The 24,350-nt window shown below is 33.7% G+C and overlaps 2 protein-coding genes across 4 annotated transcripts in view; one reads left to right on the forward strand and one right to left on the reverse strand.

Annotated features, from left to right (window-relative positions):
* Positions 1–642: 642 nt before the first annotated feature.
* On the reverse strand, positions 643–9,751 carry LOC106707957 (transmembrane channel-like protein 7). 3 transcript variants are annotated; one of them, XM_045684822.1, is made up of 6 exons: positions 9,568–9,751; positions 6,310–6,417; positions 5,710–5,809; positions 4,705–4,812; positions 3,325–3,425; positions 643–3,095 (listed from the first exon to the last, which is right to left on the reverse strand). In XM_045684822.1, the coding sequence occupies exons 2-6, from the start codon at positions 6,394–6,396 to the stop codon at positions 1,182–1,184; spliced, it is 2,310 nt and encodes a 769-aa protein (XP_045540778.1). In that variant the 5' UTR covers positions 6,397–6,417; positions 9,568–9,751; the 3' UTR covers positions 643–1,181. The 3 variants fall into 3 exon arrangements, with proteins under 3 accessions (XP_045540778.1, XP_045540779.1, XP_045540780.1); XM_045684823.1 differs by lacking the exon at positions 9,568–9,751 and adding an exon at positions 7,479–7,611; XM_045684824.1 differs by lacking the exon at positions 9,568–9,751 and adding an exon at positions 7,278–7,329.
* A 192-nt stretch (positions 9,752–9,943) lies between these two features.
* The window catches only part of LOC106707446 (ALK tyrosine kinase receptor), a 29,094-nt gene continuing 14,687 nt past the window's right edge, over positions 9,944–24,350 (forward strand). The window contains exons 1-7 of the mRNA XM_045684821.1: positions 9,944–11,771; positions 20,455–20,543; positions 20,821–20,939; positions 21,350–21,554; positions 22,725–22,806; positions 23,626–23,692; positions 23,925–24,234. Of these exons, the coding sequence (XP_045540777.1) occupies positions 11,165–11,771; positions 20,455–20,543; positions 20,821–20,939; positions 21,350–21,554; positions 22,725–22,806; positions 23,626–23,692; positions 23,925–24,234 (1,479 nt within the window). The 5' untranslated portion in view covers positions 9,944–11,164. The remainder of the gene's footprint in view (positions 11,772–20,454; positions 20,544–20,820; positions 20,940–21,349; positions 21,555–22,724; positions 22,807–23,625; positions 23,693–23,924; positions 24,235–24,350) is intronic.

A 24,350-nucleotide genomic window follows, 5' to 3' on the forward strand; every position in this document is an offset into this window, starting at 1 on the left:
CGGTAAATTCTCTAAAGAAGTTTCCTGAAATATAAACATGTAAAATCTCGGAAAAAGAAATAAAAAATCCTCAAAAACTTGGACTAACTACATAATATAATACTAATTTAAATAAATACATATTCGCTTGTAACATTTTTTCCAATATGAGTGTGTTAGAGTTTTTCTTGAAAAAAAAAAAAACTCGAAAAATCCAATTCATTTGCAAAAGTTATTTTTCAATCATAGATAATTTTTTCGTTTTATTTTTAATTGTACGTCGAGAAAATAAATGAAAATATATTGCAATTGGACTAAATTGGGCTATCATATAGTAAAAAAAAATTATTATAAATATAACTGGGCTTTTTTTTACATACTATAAGAATAAATAAATTGGTAATAAATATATATGTCAGGAATATTTTTTGTACTTTTGTCTAGTAAAGAAATATTTAATAAAAAAGGAATGTTATTAAAAAAACGAATGTAATTACATTATTATTACGATTTTAATTTTTTTTAATTAAACTTGCATTATAGATATTGGACGAATGGTCGCGGTTACTTTTATCTCATGAATTTAAAAAAATGGCACACTTAAATATTAACATGAAACTTATTTACATTAAAAAATGCGCACATTTTATTGTAAATAAAAATCTATTCAGAAATAATAACATTGTGAATAAACATACATATAAAAAATCATTTTGACAGATGTCACTAACTAGGGACCTTATCCATAAGCAGAGTGTTGCCAGTCTCTTTAATACATGAATAAAACTTTAAACACTCCACACTGGTTGACCGCTGAGGGAGAGCCATAATCAAGAAACTGAACTCTAGGGATGTTAAAAAAAATATCGATAAATTATTTTACGATTTTTTGCAAGCTTTTTACTGAGTATATTTTGTTTTATATCTGTCAAAATCTGCTATTGTTACTGAGTACATTTCTATAATACAGGATGTACGGAAAGTAGACAAATCCATACAAACTTTGAGCATCCTGTTTGACACTAAATAAGTATTTCATAATAAAAATTATTGGTTCAAACACTTGATTATAGTAAACTAGACAAAGCAATTTTGGATATATGCATATATTTAATTTAGTTCCAAATCCCTATACACATAATATCCGGAAGTCCTGTAACTTAGACTAACTTAAAACATCTAAACGACTAGTTAACTTAGATTCACTTAGATTCCTGTCTAATGGAAGAATCGTCATCTGCGAAACTGGCTCTATTTCGTCTTTCACATCGTTTCTGATGTTGTCTTATAAACGCACTGAGTCTATTCAACAGGAATTGCTTATCGTGCCCTTCTAAAACAAGTTGATTTCTTAAAACTGACACCATATGTCTATTAGCAGTTGCCACAGCCCAGTAATAGTATAACAAGAATAGAGAAATCGCAAACGCAGGTACCGCAAATGTCGAAGTCCCGATTAAAAACACAATCTCTCTAACAATAGGTGGGAACATATTAAATGTAGTTATAACAAAGTCCCATACAGTTCCATACGCTTTGAATGGACCGCAATTTGATGATGGTGTCATTTCAGCTATTGAATATGCCACTGGTCCTATCGATATCACAAAACCGAGTAACAACACTGACATGAACAATGATTTTGATTTCGAAGCCCTATATAATATAGGTGAAGGTGTACAATTGATCAAGCAATTAAACTTCTTTATATAAAAAAGAAGGAAGTAGAAGATAGTTCCGATGATAGGTAGAAAGGGACAGAAGAATGTACCCATCCAGATTATTGTTTGGATATAGACAATGTCTAAGACATGTTTAGGTAAATAGAAATTTTGAGTACCCATACTTCTTAGACATCTGCTATTTGAATGTCTACCTATAAAAGCTCGTGGTAGATTTAAGAAAAATGTCATTATAAATTGTATCGCAAAATCTGTTAACACCAATTTATAAAATATTTGACCAACATAAGTTTCCCAACAATTAAATCGTATATCAGATTCTACTAGACCACTAATTTGCATATAAATCTGACTTAGTAGAACCGCTAAAGACGCTAATCTTAGTAAAACTGTTCTCAGAAGTGTTATCAATATGACATGTCGTGGTTTATAATTTTCGTAGTTTATTAAATACCCAAATATTTCTGGTACAAATAAATTAAGTACCACAATACATATGTAAGGTAAGAACTCTAATATAATACTTTCGATTTGATTTAAAGAGTTCTCATAAATGATGTCTGGTAAAGTTTTATTCAATTCTTCCGTATATTGATATAACGTTTCCGTCGAATAACTAAAAGTTTTATAAATAACTACACCAGATATTATCAGGATTATAATAACGAATAAATTGATGACAATTCTTCTTAAATGCAGAAGAATTGTACCTTCTCTGGTTCTTGATTGTTTTTCCTCTTTATATCTTTCTTCTTGCAAACAACCTTTTATCTCGTTGAATAAAGCTTTATGTTTAATTTTAGCTGATTTAGCATTATGTACACAGAAATCCCAACCACCAAAGACAAGATTGCAATATAAATAAAATTGTCCTTCATTTTCAACTAGTTTTTCTTTAAAACCTTTAGCCCCTGTTTTCACTATAGCGACTAATGATAATAAAGCCCAAGCTATTGGTACTAAAATGTATGCTAAAGGCATATTATAAAACATATCTGCCTCCCATAAATTAGGTAGATTATAAACATATATTTTATCGCTATAAACACCATAGAATAACATCGTTAGTTCCATCCAACCTGTACCTTGAATTAAATCTAAGATTACGTTATTTGAGGTTATGTTGTCAAAAGAACAACATAAAGTGGAATTATCATCACAATCTTCACAAACATCTTGTATCATAGAATTTGGGAGGATTAGAAAGAGTATTATGAAGAGAGATAGAGCTATATTTAAGAAGAAAAGAAATCTTAAGAAGAGAAAGTATGAGACAACTCCGGTGCCGAATTTCCCTTCGATGACGCGCATCGGAGATTGCCAGAGTTCCAATTTGCCCAATATTTCGGCAAATCTCTTTCTAAATCTGTGCCACACTTTCCTTTGCCTCCATTGAAATTGTTCAAGACCTTGTAAACGAAGTTTCGTCGCATTCTGGAAACAATATTGGATCTTGAACTACGTATTTTTTCTCTGATTTTGGTGTTTTTGTGTTATCTAGATTTTTATATCAAATTCGATCGTATCTATGTCAATTTATTAGGCGAATGTCAGAATCATCAGAACTCAAATACATAAAAAAAGTTTTATCTACATTTAAAAAAAACATTGGCACAGAGTATAAATTGTTTTTACGATATTAAATTAATAATAAAATGCATACCTGAAGCCTTGCCTTTATTTCTCTCTTCTGTCCCATTGGTAACGGCATTGCTTTGATCTGCATGATTTCTTCCCAACTACGCTCCTCATTTGACAGGTTTTCTGAAGAAAAAAAAACTCGGATTTCCAAAGTAACGATTTTTTTTTTACTAATATTGAAGAAACGATTTGATCGATTGTTTGCTCCGGATAAAATCTAAAATAATTATCTAGTAAATTCTTTCGCCCTTACATAGACTAAGGAAATAATCTTTAAATATACATTCGTAATCACAATAAAAAAGTTAGTCGTTATAACTTAAAATACTTTTTACTGACCTATATGTTCTTTGTTAAAACGATTCATTCCAATACAACTAGTTTTATTTTTAACCATAACTCTAGTAAAAACTTTATAATAAAAACTTTGGCTGAACAACACGAACTTTTTTGCCCGAGCGTAAAAAAACAAAGCTGTCAAATTTCGGCGCGAAATTAAAAATTACGTACAAAGTACAACGAACCGTTTAGTAATTAGAATAATTAATTGTTATTAGACGGTTTATTAAATGAAACGGGCACGAACGTGAGTTTGCCCTCAATTCTTTTTGTTTTCTAACAAAAATCTTGTTGGCATGTAAAGAATGTAGGGTGACCGTGTTGAGATTTTTTTAGGATAATCGGTCACGAAAATTTTCTTTTTTTTTTTCGTCCGTGTGTAAAAATAGAAAAATTAAGTTACAAATGTAGCCCATGTCAACCGGAGATAGTGTAGCTTCCTAATGGCGAAACAATTTTTTTAAAAACCATTTTGTAGTTTTGCAACCAATTCAATACAAACAACCAAACAAATTTTTCCTCTTTAAAATAGTAGTATAGATTACTTTAAATATTAGGATAAATAAGCTTATTTTACTGTTCCATTGCATTTGGTCGCATAAAAATGTAGATAAAAACCCGTTATATTTTCTCTAAAACTACGAAGTTGTTTTCTGTTACGAAATTATTATTGGTACAGAAAACTTTAAATAAAAAAAGATATCGATGTGTTTGTTAAATTGATATGAATTTTGAAATCCGTAAAAAAACAAACCCATGGTGAGCCTTGTTTGTTATACTTTAGTTTTTGTCTTAACAAACTATTTTACATTATTCAAGGACAGTTGACGGTGTAAAATAAATATAAAAATATTTTCTATATTAATTTAACTTTGCTATGTTGTTTGTACTAAAAGTCAAATCTATCTTGCAAAAAACTATCCCATTTAAAAAAAAAAATTGCTAGAAATTAATTATCTAACTGCCAAGTTTGAGTATAAGCTTCTCATAGTAAATATACACTTAGGGTTTCTTATCGATCGTTAAACCTCTCTGAGATCAGCAGCAAGAGTAGTTAACTAACCTGATAGGTCGGGTAACATGGAGAGATGTATGTCCCTGCTCTGTGTGGTGCGCGCGAACGTCGACTGCCGCCTCTCATTTTGTGACTTACCGCGCTTCACTGTAGTCGCTTTAAAATAAATGCTTCATCATCATCAGCTCACTAAACATCCCCACTGAGGAGCCTACCCTAAGTTAGGGGTGACTAGGCCAACGTCAACCACGCTGGCCAAGTACGGTTTGACTTCACACATATCATTGAATTTCTTCTCACGTATGTGCAGATTGCATCACGATGTTTTCCTTCACCGTAAGAACGTCAAATAAATGTACATATGTAAATCGAAACTCGAAAAACACATTGGTACATGGCGGGATTCGAACCCAAGACCTGCAGATTGCAATTCAAGTGCTTATTCTGAGCCACCGCCGCTCTTATGTATGAATAAATGCTTACTTTAGGAATATATTCTCTTAAAAAATCAAATTCTCTTGCCACTTAGAAATGACTATCGGATAGTAAATTATTATACAAAAGTAACATGTCGATGGCTCCTACGAATAAGGGTCAATGTGCAAATTGACAACTATACAGGAGAGGCTCTCAAAGTTTCAACCATATATGAGAAGATGCCGCATAAGCCCTTTTACTTTAGCAAAAAAAAACGCTTACACCCGTTAATGTGTATTTGTGTTTAGTGCATGTTGACTAGACTAGGAGGTAGCTATTAACATAAAAAAGTAAAAATCATCAATTTGTTACTATGGCTCTTATACACAGAACCCATCGATATATGTTGATACAAAATTTTGAACTGCTCATCATGAGAAATAACATTACATCGAAAAAGTTACGAATTAAACAGTCTAGATTGTAAATATGTAAATTGATTTGTATATTAAATGTCCTTGAAATATTTCTATTTAATCTGATATACTAAAATAGATAAATATGAACTTAAAACAGTCAATTGATTTGATAATAGTACACAATATTAGATTGTTCACATGAAAACTTTTTACTCACTATTCCTAGCTTGTTTGGAGGGCAGTAGAGTCGCGAGTTTGGCTGCATCAGCTCGCTGGAGGTTCTCAAACAGCTCCTGTTCACCTCCAGGATATAGTTCCTGGAAATATTGGATAATTTTAAGTGTCCAACGTTTACATAGTAAATTGACGTATCACGTTTAACAGTGGTAGATCCCGCAACAGCATTTGTTGGGTGCACGAATGGGCTGGGTCGACCGGTGCAATACCACGACCACACAGAAGACAGGCGTCAAGTGTCAAAACAAGTAATAGCTTTTTTAAAGACTAACAAGCCAAATTATATCTATGTGCAGAGCTAGGGTGAATATGTATTGAATGACATCTCAACTGTAAAATTAGTCGAGTCATTGAAACTACAGGATGTTACAATAAGCGAAAAAAACATTACCTCCCAGTCAATCTTGCAACAAAATGTTATAGTAACAACTTATATGCGTTTTACATGTTATATTAACAGTGAATTTACACTGCTGAAACATCTGTACAAAACATATTTTTACGATAAGTGTGACAATTTACTTTTATGAAAGTATGTCGGCAGTGGAAACCCACGGTTCAGATTGTGTGATGGTGATACCTGATAGAATTCCCCTCCTGCTTCCTCCCAGCCTTCCTGCCTCTTGGAGGAGCGCGCCTTGTTTTTGGACGCGTTGCCGCCCGACATGATTCACGTGTCTTGTCTCATCTGGGGTACACAGAGAGCAATAAATAGATCGATAAATGCTATGTTAATCTATATATATAAAAGAAAGTCGTGTTAGTTACACTATAACTCAAGAACGGTCGGACTGATTTAGCTGAAAATTGATGGGGAGGTAGCTTTGAACTAGGAGACGGACATAGGAACTTTTTTATTTTGGGTGCATTTTTTTTATTTCGCGCGGACGGAGTCGCGGGTAAAAGCTAGTAAGATATAAACATGATTTAAGGTAATTGTAGCAAATTGACATATCATTTATTTATTTATTTTTTCATCTCATTATTTATTCATAGCGCTAAGATTGGAGATACCGTGACGTTGGCGCTGTGGGCTACAACAGTGGCAAGGTAGTTGTGAAGTCCGTTCTTTAAATTGTGACTCTTGGAGTTCTAAATTGTCTGCCAGAATTAGAAAGTACAAAAGAGAAATCTGAGTGAAAATTACTAAGAAAACAATTGATAGTATAACAATTTGACATAACTACTAAGAAACTAGAAGTACAATTACTTCAATATACATTTTTCCGTTTATAAGATATCTGTTGGAATAGTCTTCACAAATACACAAATACGCAAGAATTTCAATTTTCAATTTCAATTTATACGCTAACGGGCGTTTGAGCAACCTCATAACATAGACTTTATCTAGGTTAGCAATCTAGAACGGATTTAGGTCGAGTATTAGCTGTCTTATTAGAACACATATATGCTATTGGTAGTTCCAAGTTTAATATTTTACACGAAAATATTAAACTGCTTTAAAAATACTTAAAAAATCATATCCTAATATTACTTTGGCTGAATGGACACCATAGCTTTTGTCTTTTCAATTATTAAAAAAAATACCTTGAAAATAATTTGTATGTAACAATACATTGCTAATTGTAAGTAAGGGAATGTACATTTTTAAACAATAGTTATAATTCAATAGCAAGAAAAACACACAAACTACAATACTTGATTTGCCTATTCAAGGTTTTTTTTTTTTTTCAAAATGACACTGATATGAATTGCCAATTTTATGCCCATTAATTTAACACACGGTACCTTTTTAATCCAACAAAACTGTTTCAGTATTACAGGCAAAAGTCACAGCATAATTCAGCCAAAATACAATCACTGATTTTATCTTAAAAAAAAAAACCAAAGCGTCACTAATCAAAAAGCGCGCGAATGCGACGTAAACAGCCAACTAGTAATGAGTAATTATTCTTTATTGATTTATTTCCCTGTGTTATCTGATAAACGATAAGTGTTATAATCTGTGATACGATAATTTTTTTCCCAATGTAATCAGCTTCTGGGAATAACCATTAAACAATTTTCGTTTAGGAATAAAAATATTTATAGTTTTATGCTTCTAATAAAACATAATAATTTTTTATCTTTTGCTTCTTTTAGACTTAATGGTGTTTGTTGATGTTCTTGAGACTAAATCCATATTATTAGTTCGAATCCTCACTACCGCTACCAACCGCATCCGTCAGCGGCCAATGGCGAAACTCAAATAGGCACATAATATTCGATTTATATCCTATCCATGTATAGAGGTCAGTGATTATTACACACTAATATGTCTTTGTCACTTATTAATATGAGTATGTTTGTTCCCTATGCATTCCTAAGCCATAAGATAGATTTCTATGAAACTTTCGTTAAATGTTCTGAAGAGACTAACGAAGGTTTATACACAAAAAAAGCTGAAAATAAAAGCTTGGACTGTGATATTTTGTTTATTTAGACTTCTGGGGTACAGCTCGTATAATAAATAGATCCGGAATAAGTATTTTTAATTGTTAGAATTTCTATGCAACTTTTTAATATACGATTTGTCCACTAGCACAAAATTAGTTTTGAATATATGTAGGGTAGTTAATGAAGCCATACAAAATGAGGGCAACAAATTAAATGTGAACCACACATGTAACTAGTTCTTTGTCATTAAATATATTATTTATAGCAAATAATGTATATGTTGTTTTATAACCGAGGTGAATGTACAGATAACATCACAACATACTAGTGATATATTCAAGGAACAATCATCTATATATATAAAAGAAAGTTGTGTTAGTTACACCATTTATAACTCAAGAACGGCTGAATCGATTTGACTGAAAATTGGTGGGCAGGTAGCTTAGAACCAGGAAACGGACATAGGATAATTTTTACCCCGTTTTCGTTTTTTTTTTTTATTCCGCGCGGACGGAGTCGCGGGTAAAAGCTAGTTACTAATATTATAAATGCAAATGTTCAGATGGATGGATGTTTGAAGGTATCTCCGGAACAGTTCAATGGATTTTGATGAAATTTGGCACGGATGTAGAACATAGTCTGGAAGAATACATTGACTATTTATTAAGTTTAATTCTGCACGAAGTTACGGGTGGTAAGTATAAGTAGTAAGAAATATTGACAATTGTAACTAGTTAATATTACAATTTTTATATTATATGATGCCATTAAGTTCACCTGCCTTTCTAAAACTTTTCTTATTAGAAAAGAGTATTGAAGATAATAGAGTAAAGATAACTTTTAAATATTCCTCTTAGCCACTTTAGCAAGTCTAAAGTGGCTAAGAGGAATATTTTATTATAACATAATTTCACCCAAATTTACCTTTATTATAGAACTATCTTTCTTTCCTTAATTTTTTAATCAAAAGGTGGCAAAGAAACAAGCGGCCACCTGAATTTGCAGAAAGAGAGGTTCCCTACCATTAAAAAAATGCAAATCAATTGTAGCATTGCCTACCTTTAATCAACTTCTTGCTTTATATAATCTAATTTTATTTAAGGTTTTTATTTTTATTTTATGTAACATATTTCTGTATAATACTAACAAAATATGGTATGTTATCTTTAAAAGCAATATCATAGAAAATCAAAATTAAATACAGTCTGTTTCATTCTTCAATTAAAATAATTTTCATTAGAACATGATAACTAAAATTATGTGTATTTTATTATTCAAATTGGGTTATTTTTCTAAACAGAAATAATATATCATAGCGTACTTATTAATTTACTAAATTAATACAAAATAAAAAAGGTGAATACATATCATATGGAGTGAATGCTCGTAGGTATTTGGTATAACTGTTTATCTTATTTATTGGACTAAATTTATTGCTTACCTTAGTTATATTATTGTTCGAATTGTAACACACACTGCATTGTTAGTCTCTTACACGAATGACACATAATTATGAGTTACTCATTCATTATAACAGAAATGAGAATAAATTTAATCAAACTAGAACTTCAGACCAAAATAAAACACAAGGAGTGGTGAAATGCGTTCAGAAACATGAAAATGAACTGTCAAAAAAGTATTAGTTAATTTTTAATTTTCGGCAGAATTGAACAAATGATAATCGATTCTGACGTTTAATTAATTTGAGAAGGAAAATAAAAAATTATAATTATAACTATGAAATAAATTAAAAATAGATTTTTTTATTTGTAGTTAACAATTGGGAATTTTTCATTAAATTTTCGCTTTTGTAAATTATACCTATATGTGATGTGCTGAAATGTCACCTATGTGCTAATGTTACCATGGATTTTAAGAGATATTCCTATAAACACACACTGTTTGATCACTGAGGGAAGCTATAACAAAATCAATACTACAAGCAAGCATTTTGTAAAAATTTAAATCCCTATATTAAAGGAGCGTTTTATTTCACAAATACAGATAAAATTGTTCAGATAACGAGACAGAAACGGTATCTGATCGATGCTCAATCTAATTTCCGCAGATCATCGGTGAAAAAGTCGCGACCACCCAACGTTAGCGTAAACAAATCTGTGAGGAAATTTCTTCGATGTAATTTCCGGTGCGAATTACAATTGGCCCGCTTCCTTACTGATTCGTTTTGGAGCCAATTGGAAAATAGATTTTGTAAAACACACCAATGTATCTCGAATGACGTGAACAATAATCCTAACCGAACCAATGGCGCGTCCGGTGTTTGACGCAACTACATTCTGCGCGAAAAACCCGGGAACGAGCTAAAGGCGGGCTAACACCTGCGCAGCATCCCCTCGGACGCCGAACCAAGATCACATCTCGCGAAAAGTAATGATTATTTCTGTCCACAAGCGTAGTTCCGCATATTCCCGCCGTGGCGCTGCGAGCTGCACAAGTGGGACGTCGGTGTACGTACCTTGTTATAGGGGCTAGTTAAAACGTAATTTTAGTGGTGGAAATTGAAAAATTGCGGATGTATAGCTCCGCAAGTGTCTTTATTGAACCATAATCGTCACTCGGTGATATTTGAGTGCGAGCCGAGTGCGCTACACGCGATCTCATTCCATGTATCTACGTCGTGCCCGATGTACCAGGGCGATCCTCCATTACCGATCACATTATTCGGGGATGTAGTCACTATACACAAATTTATCTGTGAATAGACAATTATATAAATGAAAAAGTGCGAAATAAAGACGCAATAATGTGTAGATATTGACTGTTGTGATAAAATGTGCGAAAGTATTGTGCGTCGTTTATCGACCGATGCCATATCTCCAGGACTGGCGGTCTTCCAAGGCGTAGCGTTGTATTCCCTGAGGTCACGGCGCTCCAGTAAATCACAATAGAATCTAACATTTACCATCTTTTGTTATGAATCGATTACGCGATAAATTCACTCGCGTAATGGATCACAACTGCCGAATACAAGCCGCTGGATGCGGTGATTTAAACAACTGAATAACTGCATTGGTCTAATGGCGCGTAGTACGGTTTTAATCACTCTTGTACTAATTGCGATAGTTGGTTGCGAGCATGCCGTGGACAAGGAGAAGGCCCTGGCGGCGGAAAAGGAAAGATCTAGGTCCGCGAATCCGGGCAGAGAACGCGGTTCCTTCCAGAAACTATCGAACCTAATGAACCGTACGGAAAACCATCGAGAAGGTAGACGAAGAGGGAAAAACAATTTAAATAAAATTCTACAAATAAACCGCGAACATAGAGCTCAGAATGATGATACGTTGAATGATAATGAAGGTGCAATCGCGACTAAACAAAAAATGATGCCCGACAATACAACAGACACGCTGGCTGACAAGATGAAGGCATTACGTGGTGATGGTTTGACATATGAAGCAGTATCTAAGTATAATTACGTGCCACTAGTGACCGGTGTGTATTGCAACTTTGAACCGAACAATAATTCGCAAGTTGACATGTGTATGTGGCAGTGGAACACGACTGTATCGAGCCACGGTTTGGGATTCAAAGTGGTGACGGCGGCGGATCTCGAAGTCATGAACGGGACAACTCGTGGACTAAAGTTCTCTGGTCCTAAAAAGGATGCTGATGGAAATGTTACAGGTTCGGGTGTTTTTTTCTAAATACAAGCACAGAGTTATATTAGAAGTAGCATAAAAGCTACTTAAAATTATTTTTTAATACCGCGCTGACATGTTGCGGACAAAAGCTATTTATTAACATTTGTGTGATTTGACTGCTTAGTTAAGTTTGGTATAACATTGCTTTAATTGTTGCTACAACTTCGACAGTTTTTTAAATGTTTTGAGATCTTCTAAGAGTAGTATAAAGTTTGAGGAATGTCAATTTAACTACGGTGTTGACATCTATCACCATTTATTTGTTTATGATAAAACTAAAAACATTAAAAAAATAAAATATATCATTAGAAGGAGTCCCTACATTCAAGGTTCTGAAAATACTGGCAACGTTCCCCCTTTGAATGTAAAAGAGAGTAATATAAAATGTTATAAAGGTCAAATACTATATATAGGCAAACACTTAATACTGAAATGTGTTACAATGTTTTTCGTTTACGAAACAAAATAAAAATCATTCAACCTTTAAATGTCAAAGGTCCATTTTGAAACTAAAAGACGGGGGCGCCACCGTGCGCAACAGATAATTTATAATATTAGACCGTTGCCTTTTAAAAACTGAAATAAATGGTAACTGGTAGGTACAACGAAAGGTTATGAAATACATACTAGATTTAGATCAATTTAGACTAGGACTATCCCACAATTTATACGTAAAATTAAGCAATAAAACGGCGTGTTTCCATTGTTGAAAACATATAGAAAAATATTGTTTTAACTCTATTTTTATCCATATATTGCGGTAGTGAAAAACGGTTGGAAAACAAAATAAATGACGAACTGATGTAACCATTCTGAAGTTATCTATACTAATATTAGGTCCTTACATATGAAATTGGCGTTTTTCGTACTGGCCACTTTAATCACGAATTTCTCCTCTTTGGTAAGGAATTCCAAATTCAAATTTGTACAGCTATAGACTCATGTATTTGTGGTTCGATGACCGTCATTCATTTGTTTTTTTTCTTCTGTTTTTTTCTGTTTGCGTCACTCATTTTACAAAATGGAAAACTTAAAATATCGCATTATTTACGAGTACGAGTTCCGCCGTGGCACTAGTGCTGCGGAAACGACTCGAAGGGTGAATGATGTGTATGGCGGTCGTGTTGCAAAAGAAAACACAGTTCGTTTTTGGTTCCAACGTTTTTGTTCTGGAAATTTCGATCTGCAGAACAAGCCCCGTGGACGGCCTGAGACTCAAGTTGATAATGGAGAGTTGAAGGCTATTGTGGAAGCGGATCCATCGCAAACCACGTCCGAGTTAGCTGCAGGCTGCGATGTTAGTGATAAAACTGTTTTAATTCACTTGAAGCAAATTGGGAAGATTAAAAAGCTTGAAAGGTGGGTACCTCACGAATTGACTGAAGCAAACCGGCAAACGCGCGTCGACTGTTGCGTTACATTACTAAACCGGCACAATAATGAAGGTATTTTAAACCGAATCATTACCTGTGATGAAAAATGGATTCTTTACGATAATCGGAAGCGCTCAGCGCAATGGTTGGATCCTGGCCAGCCAGCCAAATCCTGCCCCAAGCGAAAATTAACCCCAAAAAAGTTACTTGTAAGCGTTTGGTGGACTAGTGCCGGTATTGTTCATTACAGTTTTCTCAAATCTGGCCAGACTATTACGGATGATGTCTTTTGTCAGCAATTGCAAACCATGATGGAAAAGCTAGCGGCTAAACAACCTAGGCTGGTCAATCGCTCCACGCCACTGCTGCTTCACGACAACGCTAGACCACACACTGCGCAACAGACGGCTACTAAATTAGAAGAGCTTCAATTGGAAAGTCTAAGACATCCTCCGTACTCCCCGGACCTTGCACCAACAGATTACCATTTTTTTCGAAATTTGGATAACTTCTTGCAAGGGAAAAAATTCAACTCCGATGGGGCAGTCCAAATCGCCTTCAAAGATTTTATTGATTCCCGTCCGACTGGTTTTTTTAGTAAAGGGATCAATGAACTACCTATGAGATGGCAAAAGTGCATAGAAAATAATGGTTCATACTTTGATTAATTAAATATATTATATTAAAAAATATTCCACTTTTTGTTCCTCCCATACAAAACGCCAATTTCATATGTAAGGACCTAATATTATAAAGGGGGAAGATTTGATTGTCTGTTTGTTTGCCATTGAAAAGGATCCGAATCTATTGAAGCGATTTGAACAATTTTCACTGTTAGGATGCTACACTAACCCGGGTGACATAGGCTGTATTGATTACTAGCATTTATTAATTCCGCGCGCACGAAGTCGCGGGAAACCATTATGCGTGATATATTGGATAATTCGATTAAACTATTTAGTAAATTGAGTAGTACGTTAACCAAAGACGGTCTATTACCAGGCTATAAATAGTAGAAGAGTGTCAAATGCCATTGTACTCCATAGACAATATTTATGTCTGGTGTCCTTTGATAACCCCCCAGCCTACGACAGAAATGGAAAGTAGGGCTGTCAAATTTTTGTTAATCTTACTAATATTATAAATGCAAATGTTTAGATGGATGGATGGATGTTTGAAGGTATCTCCGGAACGGTTCAACAGAATTTGATGTAATTAGGCACAGATATAGAACATAGTCGGAAGAACACATAGATTACTTATTAAGTTTTTATTTCAATTCCGCGCGGACGGAGTCCCGGGCGACAGCTAGTGTATAATATATCCGAATAACGAGTAATTTCTTGTTTCAATTCAAAGCCATTACCGTGATAAATTGCATTAACTCTTTAATTACATCAAATTTATACCAAAAAGGTTTTCTTGCATAAGTATGTATCATTAGCTACCCTTATTTTTCAATTTTACTTCACTTTATTCACAAAATAACTAACTGGAAATAGAGTAATGGCCGTCATGTATGGAATTTGACGTTCCTTTGTTTACTTTGTTTTGGCGTTGGATTGAAATTATAAGACTTGTCAACTCTTGAGTTATTTAGACGAGAAAAAAAAGACGTCAAGTGATAACCTCTGACATGTCAGTACTCACTCTGACCAGAAGACATCGGTGTCAAACCCGTAGCACGGGTAAGTTTTACAGCTCAAATATAACCCTACTGTCAAGCCTACCCTAAATTAATTTGACATTTGAAAACCACGCTGGTCCAGTGCGGGTTCGTTGATTTCAGATATCTATGAATTTGTTCACAAATATGTGCGCAGAACTAGAATTCATATCAAACTCGAAGATGGCAACCCTAGACAAAAGCCATGCGTAGGTAGCGTATTTATTATGTATCTGTAGAATGTTAGAAAATAGATATATCGATACTTCAAATATTCTATACTAGCTTTTACCCGCGACTCCGTCCGCGCGGAATAAAAAATAGAAAATAGGGTAAAAATTATCCTTCCAAAATTATCTAAGCTACCTGCCCACCAATTTTCAGTCAAATCGATTCAGCCGTTCTTGAGTTATAAATAGTGTAACTAACACGACTTTCTTTTATATATATAGATTTTCTTTAAACGTTTTGATCGTTTAGAAATAACTACGATAAGAATGAAAAAAAAAATCTTTGATTATGAATTAATAGTTGTCGCCCGCGACTCAGTCCGCGCATAATTAAATAACTTAATTAAATTTGTATTGTTTGCCTATTTGTTTTTCCAAGCTTTATTCTACGTATTTGCCAAATTTCACTGAGATCCTTTAAACCGTTCTAGAGATACATTCTAACAAACATCCATCAAACATTAACATTAGTAAGATTGTCAGAGGGTTTATTTCCGATCAATGGGCGACCACTAGTACTAAAGAAATATGCAAAATAACTTTCTTATCTCATGCGCATAATATACATAATGTATAAGTACATAAAGAAATTAATTAGTTCAACGCTTTGTAGAATAAGATGCAAATCAATTTATCTGAGTCCTTGCATCACGACGAATGGAGGGAAATTTATTCAAAAGCATAAAGCTTTATCCGCCATTTTGTGACGTCACTTTGAATTTTTAAAAATATGTCATAGGCACAGTAGGTTTAAATGTAACTTAATTTTTTTTTACAAATTTTAATTAAAAAATTGTTATTGTGACAATTGCATGAATAACAAGAAATAACATCAATAAAATGATAACAATATGGCAAATAATTACTCTATACGGCACGAAAGGGTGTCTACTGCGCCAAAGCAAAATCTATAATCACTGCCTACATCTCTTAGTTACGAGCGTGTTATCTTTTTAGAAAAAGTTGACAATGATCGTGGTAATCTAACTAATTTTGCTACTAACAGAGAAAGTGAAGGAATCACCATAAATTAGTACATCCTTTTTAGGTGTGAGTCCACTTGTGTTGGTTACACATGATATAAAACAATGTAACCAGCGACAAGAGATGCAAATAAAAGATTTCTTGACAGTTGTTACTTTATATTATATAATAAATGTGTACAAGATTAAGCTCGAAAGGTTTAGTTGTTTTAAAAGACCATGAGTTTGTAATCGCAGCGAGCAACATTATATTAAAGTGGATGTTTTTTATTCATGCAACACTGTAACGGTCATCGAACTCGTCTCGACTGCCTGTTAAAATTCCACAATCGACTGGGAATAGATTTGGTGACATATAACCTCAAAATAAACGAAACTAAAATTCCTAACTAGGAGTATATTCGTTCGAATCCTAAGTCAAAATGTTTATACTAAAATGTTAAATGTTAGTTTAGTATTGTTTACTGCGTAACAAACAAACTGCACATATTTTCCGGATAATCAAAAATTCCAAATGACTTTAGACTAAATAACTTTACATCTCTTTATTTTATTGATAAAGTTAGAGCGTAATGGTCGCCACGTATAGAATCAGACGTACTTTTATTTAATTAATTTCGGGGTTGGATTTAAATGAAACTTGCGTTAGTTATATTTAGAAAATAGCTGTTACACGCGACTTCGTTCGGGCGGAATAAAAAAAAACATAATTAGTTCTTCCAGACTATGATCTACATTAATGCCAAATTACAGCGACATTCGTGCAGCCGTTTTAGAGATACTTTCTTCCATCCATCCATCCATCAAAACGTTCGCATTTGTTATATTAGTGAAAGTAAGTAATAAAATAACTTGCAGTTATTCCTAACTATTTCTTCAAACGTTTTACTGCATTCCTAAAAGCTAATTTATCAGTTTCGCAAAAGAATTTGAATCAATTGCAGCGAAGGCAATTACAGAAGTGTATTCCAGGAATATCCTTTTATAGTTGTAGCGCTTTGAAGTATTGAACTTAAGATGCACAGCCAAAGAGTATAATAAGTTGTTTTCGCTCCATTTCTATTTATAACCACAGACAATCTTGAAAATGTCTATGGTTATTTTTATTTTAGTTGAGTTTTTTATTAACAAGAATAAAAAATACAAGTACTCACGCTCCTAATTCAGTGTGGTAGGCAGAGATGAAGATACGACTTCCATTTAGCGTGGTCCTGGAAGACCCTGTCGTCTCCTCCACTTTCATATATTCAAACATTCAGTGTCAAAAAAAGATAATAATTAAATCAAATGAAATCTGTTTTAAAAATATTTAGTGGTTTAGGTTAATACTTCCCTTGGTCGTAAGTATCTTTGAAACTTCAATATATTGATATGCGTTCTATTCCTAGAGCGTAATGTACGCAACATCAATATCTCAGTGGCCGCAATTCACTGAGGAGAACGTTAATGCGGACGTGGTTTCAGAATTTGCTACATGAATTATGAAGGTGGCAGATGCGCACCAGTTCCCGCCTAATGTAACTAAAATGGCGGATGAAGTCCTGCTTTACGAAGTCAACGTCGAAAGCGTTCGTACAATGTTGACACTTTTTTGAGGCTTTTAAAATTTACACTTAGGCACTTGGTTTCGTTTTTATTTTGGTAGTCATTTTTTTATTTCTTCGGATCGATTTCTAGCATACATTTTTTTTTTAAAACAAACTTTTGCACAGTTTCTAACAGTCATGGGCATCGCCAAGGGGGGGCCGGGGGTGAGCATCTACCCCAATGATCATCGGATACCTTCCCCATTTTGATTGTCGGCCAGCTCACTCTTTGCTGACATTTACCTAAAATTATAATGAATTTAAATAATGATAGTGTAGAAATTTCTGTAGGTTGTTTTAATAACGTTTTTGTTTTTCGAATTGGCATCAACTTTTAAATTAATCAAGATTGACCATCGACAACTTTCCGTCATGGCGTTCATTTTGACAGTAGGCGGGAAAGTTAATTGAAAACATAAAGAGCTCCAGTTCACATTTATTATTCAAATAGAAACTGTAAATGTATGCACTTTGAATGTACACCTCGCTGACTATGAAAGGATTTTAGTTGGACTGTTACGTCTAAAAATAAATGTATCTGATGTTTGATTTCAGAACTGTTCAGTCGACGTTTCTGTAACTTTCTTGTAATTCAAAATGAACATTGTGTTTTAACACGATGGTGTTACATTAATCAAAATTAAACTTGCCTATATAACATTAAAATTTAGCAATATTCACACTAGTAATTTATGTACCAATATAACATTAAAATTTAGCAATATTCACACTAGTAATTTATGTACCAATATAACATTAAAATTTAGCAATATTCACACTAGTAATTTATGTACCAATATAACATTAAAATTTAGCAATATTCACACTAGTAATTTATGTACCAATATAACATTAAAATTTAGCAATATTCACACTAGTAATTTATGTACCAATTTAACATTAAAATTTAGCAATAATCACACTAGTAATTTATGTACCAATATATTAGTTTTCTTCAGTAATCGTTACGTTTTATCTTGAAAAACATGACTACTTCTTAATTGGAAGCGTCGCCTGTGTAGCCTTGCTTTTTTTCAACTATCGTCGTTAAATTCTAGGTAATTGACACAAATAAATGAATATCTTATCTTCTTGGAATCATCGGTGGAAAGTTAGCACCTACTCAATAGGTTTTTAAAAATATGCGTTTTATTTGTGACAAACCTAAAAACGTTTCGTTCAATATTTCTTTTTACAAATAACGCATGCTCTGTGCACTTGTTAAGTCGGGGTTGCTAGTACATTTGTATGTTTTCATTTTTCTTCTCTTTTATTTCAATTTACTAAATTGCTACTATAGCGTGGGTGTAAAACGTTTAAAGATGGCGGTACCACCCACATTCCTACAGAATTGTCGATGCTTAAATTTTGTCAAAAGTAGTTCAAACTTAAACAAATTTATTGTTCTACTCACAGGATAAAGTGACTGTATTTTACTGTTTTAATGTCTCACTCAGAGTTGACTACATAAGCAAACGTTTAGAGTAGATAACTTATACTTAATTTACTAAGGAACTTGGGTATCACTTAACACTAACGTGGACATTCTAAAAATGGACAGGCTATAAACCGTGCTATTTTGTGCCTATTTGATTTTCACCATTTAAACGCTGACGGTTGCGGTTGGTAGCGCGGTGGCCAGGATTCAAACTAATCATATATATAGAATTAGCTGTCAGGAACGTAAACAGGCACGTTAAGTACCGTTGGTTTCAAATATATCGTCATCTCTGTCATTATCTTTGATAAAACAGAGATAACAATATGATTTAAACGGGGATTTTGATGTGAGACAGCCACGGTAAGTTAAAATTTTAATTAAAAAAATAAAAACAAAATTATAGCACTTTGGAATTGATAGTTAAGGATTAAGCGTTCTTTTTAGCCGACATCAAAAAGAAGGAGGTTATCAATTCGACTGTTTTTTAGCCGACTTCAAAAAGAAGGAGGTTATCAATTCGACTGATTTTTTTTTTATGTGTGTTACCGCGAATCTCCGTCCCTGGTGGTCCGATTTTGATAAAAATTATTTTTTTTTATGTGTGTTACCTCGATGCTCCGCCCCTGGTGGTCCGATTTTGATAAAAATTATTTTAATCGAAAGGAAGTGCTTGCAGATGGGTTCCATTTTATTTTAAATAACTAGAAGACTTGTAGATTTTCTATTTAGCTGGACTCTTTAGGATTATAACGTGATGTTAAATAGTCTATAATATTTCGTAATTATTTGGTTTTTCGAATACAAAAATAATTTTTTAATTCTTATTTATTGTTAACGACATTTTTGCGTAAAAACAAACGTAGTGTTCCTTCTGTTAAGAAAAGCAAGTTATCTTTACTTAAAGAGTCGGAAATAATAAAATAATTTTGATTTATTATTAAATGTAAATCTTGACTTAAATATTTTAAAAAGAGACACTCGCCAATTAGTATTAAATTATCTGTAACGTTTTAAACCGTAGAAGATATTTTTAGTATATTCGCTTCAATGGACTGCATTTTATGCTTCACGCCGTTGAAAACTTTACTTTTACATTCATTTTAGTCCTTTTGTACTTTATAAAAAACACGCGGAATTAAAAAAAAACAACGCGGAATAAAGCCTATGTGTTCTTCCAGACTATGTTCTACATCTCTGCCAAATTTCATCAAGATCCGTTGAGCCGTTCTGGAGCTACATTCAAACATCCATCCATCTAAACATTCGCATTTATAATATTAGTTAGGTAGAACAATCTTAGAAATGTGTGTAAAATCAAAATTTTACACACCGAGCTATATTAGTTCCTCGCACTATACTTATTTATTTATATGTTTTTTTTTTCCAGGACATTTCCTATATCTTCCAGTGGACCCGACTATGGAAAACATGGTTATAAAATCGCCACCATTCCGTGGACTTTCCGAGTTCTGTAAAGTAAGTAAAATTGTCATTTAAATACGATTCAGTGACACAAAATATTTATATATTACCGAATTTTATTTAGTAGAATTTTTACAAGTTAATTTCTGTAATAAAAATGAAGAGTATAACATAATTTATAGGTTATTTACATTGAGCGGTTTACCGCATATTTTGTATAGTGGTAGCAGCTCCAGTGGAAATAGGTTAAACAAGAAAACAGCGACGCGGTACCAGAGTCGCGCGTCCTTAGTGCAAATTAGGTTTAAATGTCAAATATTTTTCCATACAGTTCGAAGTGCGACTACATCAGAGCAAGATGCAGAACGCAAGTATCCGTCTTGTGTCGGAATCCACGATGTCAGAAGTGCAGTGGATTCTTCAAGAAGTTGCAGGGAATAACAACGAAATGTAAGTTGTTTTGTAAAACTAATAAATCTATACTTTAGCACGATCCCATCTGATTTTATCCTTGAAAACGACCAACTGTTAGATGGCAATTTCTGAAATGTACTAGAAACACAAAAATCTATGTTTTCAACTTTAAAACAAATAATATGAAAAGAATTATAATTTTAAACATCAGCTTCGAAAACATTCATATTTAATTTGCTTAGTTAAAAAAAAAATCAAAGAAACTAAAAGTTCAAAATTGAAGTTAATAATTTAATATTTTTTTATTAACCTACAGATTGTTTTATCACAATATAAAAAGAAATAAATCGTAACTAACTTAATTTAAAATAAACCTTTTAAATTGCTTCAATTCCTTCAAGCTATTTCAACAAACAAAAATCGAGAGATATAATTTCTGTCTTCAGGTGGGAACCATTGCGCTTCATGATCGGTAAGATGCAGCAGGAAGTTCGCATCATTGTTGAAGTGACACGACCTAACTTCGTCAGTTTGGCACACAGCCTGCCACACTTCGCTGTAGACAATATAAGAATGATAGAATGCTTACCCGAGCCTCCGGTCTTCAATGGAGTGTGCAAAAATAAACAAATTAAATGCAGTATTATGAATGTAAGTTAACTTCTTCTCTATTTAGTACTGGTATGTCACTAACGTGTATAAATAGACTGGCTATAAGACTTGGGATTTTGTGCCTATTTGATTTTCGCCATTTTCGCGTTGATGGCAGCGGTTCTTAGCGATGGTGTGGATTCGAATTAATAATAAAGATAGATTTAACTGTCACGTAACATCAAAAGGCGCGTTTAAATCGGAACAAAATAAAAGCTATAATTTCCAAGCAATCGCCTATCCATTTGTTATTAGTACTGTATGTACTACTCTTTTATAAAGCTCAAATATATCTTACGCATATCCTCTTTCACACAACTATTACATTGTTCAGTGTTTCACCACCTTTGTAACCACTTTCACTTATAAGAAGAAACTAATGCTTAAAAAAATACAGACGAATTGTTAAAGTTTAACAGTGGTGGACGCCACCAACAACAACTTAGGTCACACGAATGGGCTGCAATATCACGACCACACAGAATACAGGCGTCAAGTGGAAGCAATTCCGCGTTTCACCTGATGAGTGTGGTGCCGGAGGCCTAATTTTAGTCCACTGCCCTTTCCCACCCTTTTGTCATAAGAAAAGGACGGAAAGGGGCAATGGATTTGACAGAGGACGGGACGCATAGATAGGGGAAATATTTTATTTCTCCGCGTCCCATCCTATGTAGATTAAAGGTAGGCAATACATCTGCCATTGTGGGTGGCTGTAGGCAATGGTCACTACATTATTTGGACTAATCAGGTGTCTGTTCTGTCTTGTTCGTTTGCCGTCTTATAATATAAAAAAACTCCTTTCGTTTTGAATTAAATAAAGGAAAATGATAAAGAACAATTGCGAGATTATGAAATAAAGTAATCGTTTTAATCTATCTATATATATAAAAGAAAGTCGTGTTAGTTACACTATTTATAACTCAAGAACGGCTGAATCGATTTGACTGAAAATTGGTGGGCAGGTAGCTTAGAACCAGGAAACGGATAGGTATAGGATAATTTTTACCCCGATTTCTATTTTTTATTCCGCGCGGACGGAGTCGCGGGTAAAAGCTAGTAGGGAATAAAGCGTTGCCTTTTACATTTTACATAATACACAAGAAGTCTTTTTTCTTTTTAATTTTTATCTGGTTGTTATCTATAGTAAATTAATTTCAATATAATTTGCAGAAAGAATCTTGTATCAAGTTACAACAGGTCTGCGATTTGGTGAAAGACTGTGATGATGCCAGCGATGAGAATCAAAACTGCGGTAAGTACTTACAGTCGGTTTACACTGTGCCGCCGTTCATAAAATACGTTCGCATACATGGGGAGGGAGGGGTCTTGCTGAGTGTGACAAGGGGGGACGGGGAGTCTACGGCAACGTGACGTTCGCCGTTCATTATTTTAAATTTTATTATAATAACTAAATAAATATTTTTCATTCTCAAAAATTATGTAATATCATTTGAAATTTATCATACTAAGGAGGGGGGGGGGTCTTAGTTTTTGTGACGGAATATTTCTAGAGGGGTCACAGAAAGTGTGACACAGCGTGACAATAGAGGGGGAGGGGGTCAAAAAAAGCTGATTTTAGCGTGACGTATTTTATGAACGGCCCCTGTCTAAATACATTGTTTTATACAAGCACTAGTTGATTTTAATATCTAAAGCAGAAATCCACAAACTTTATTTTAGTACTTATTCGAAATTTATCCGGTATCCGTGAATATCTGCCGTTACATTTCTTTTGCTTGGGAAACCTTTAAATATATTTTCCGCTATTGTAAACCAACGCCGGGTCTTCGGTGAACTTTGGGAATCACTGGTTTTAAGAAAATACCAGGAAATAAACTAAGATCAAGTTACTTTAGGTTGTAACTCTGGTCGCTGACGAAATCGAAAGCGTGACCGTGGTCCCGTCCCAAATTCGTTAAAGGAAAAGAGGTGGTTTAGTGGGTATGCTCCCGTTTAGGGGAGGGAAGCCCACATAACTCCCGTGTCCCCCGGGACACGACGTATGCATAAAGCATTCACCTCTTTAAAAAAAGGTTGTAACTCTTTTTGAAACATGTTTTTCGTTTTCCAGACAAGATGCCATTTGGTTCATATTGCAATTTCGAAACGGGCGCTTGCGGATTTGTGAATGTCCCTCAGTAAGTATTATGTCGTTGACAAATTCATTAGTTTCGTAATTTGTAACCTCAATTTAAAATTATTACACAATTTCTACAGAAAAAAAATCAATATGTTAAGTTCCAAAATTTTCATTCATACGAGAAACTACTAAAATGTACTGTTTTTTATATAAGGAGATAGTTTTCAGTTTATTAAGATTACGTAGTTTTTATTTGCAATAATCTTAATATTTAAAAATGTTTCTTTCAGGCCGATTTTAAAATGGTCCCGTCACAGTGGTCCAACACCGACTGATAAGACTGGTCCTAATTATGACCACACTTGCGGTCCTCCTGACCCATACTCCCCTGTACCTATCCCTCCTCCCTTAGTCCCCGCGCATATGAATTACTCTCTCAACCAATGCGTTGGTTATTACTTCTTTGTAAATATGAATGTGACTGGTCCTAACAAGGAGAGGGCGGATTTTGCGTCCACAGCTGTTATGAGGACTGTCATATTTAATCCACCGCCAAAAGTTCATGGGAATATCAGCTCTAGTTACTACAATTGTTGTATGGTGAGTTGTTATATAAATTAATTCTTTGAAGTTTCAAAATAAGTACATTTTCATACTAATATTATAAATGCGAATGTTTAGATAGATGGATGGATGGATGTTTGAAGGTATCTCCA

Source organism: Papilio machaon, chromosome 27 (genome assembly GCF_912999745.1).
Source record: "Papilio machaon chromosome 27, ilPapMach1.1, whole genome shotgun sequence".
NCBI lineage: Eukaryota > Metazoa > Arthropoda > Insecta > Lepidoptera > Papilionidae > Papilio > Papilio machaon.

Coding starts and splice junctions, on each gene's coding strand:
- LOC106707957 (XM_045684822.1), bottom strand. CDS start 6,396: ATGTCGGGCGGCAACGCGTCCAAAAACAAGGCGCGCTCCTCCAAGAGG. Junction 5,810..6,309: donor CAGGAGGGGAATTCTATCAG/GTATCACCATCA, acceptor CAATATTTCCAG/GAACTATATCCTGGAGGTGA. Junction 3,096..3,324: donor AAATAAAGGCAAGGCTTCAG/GTATGCATTTTA, acceptor TATTGTTTCCAG/AATGCGACGAAACTTCGTTT.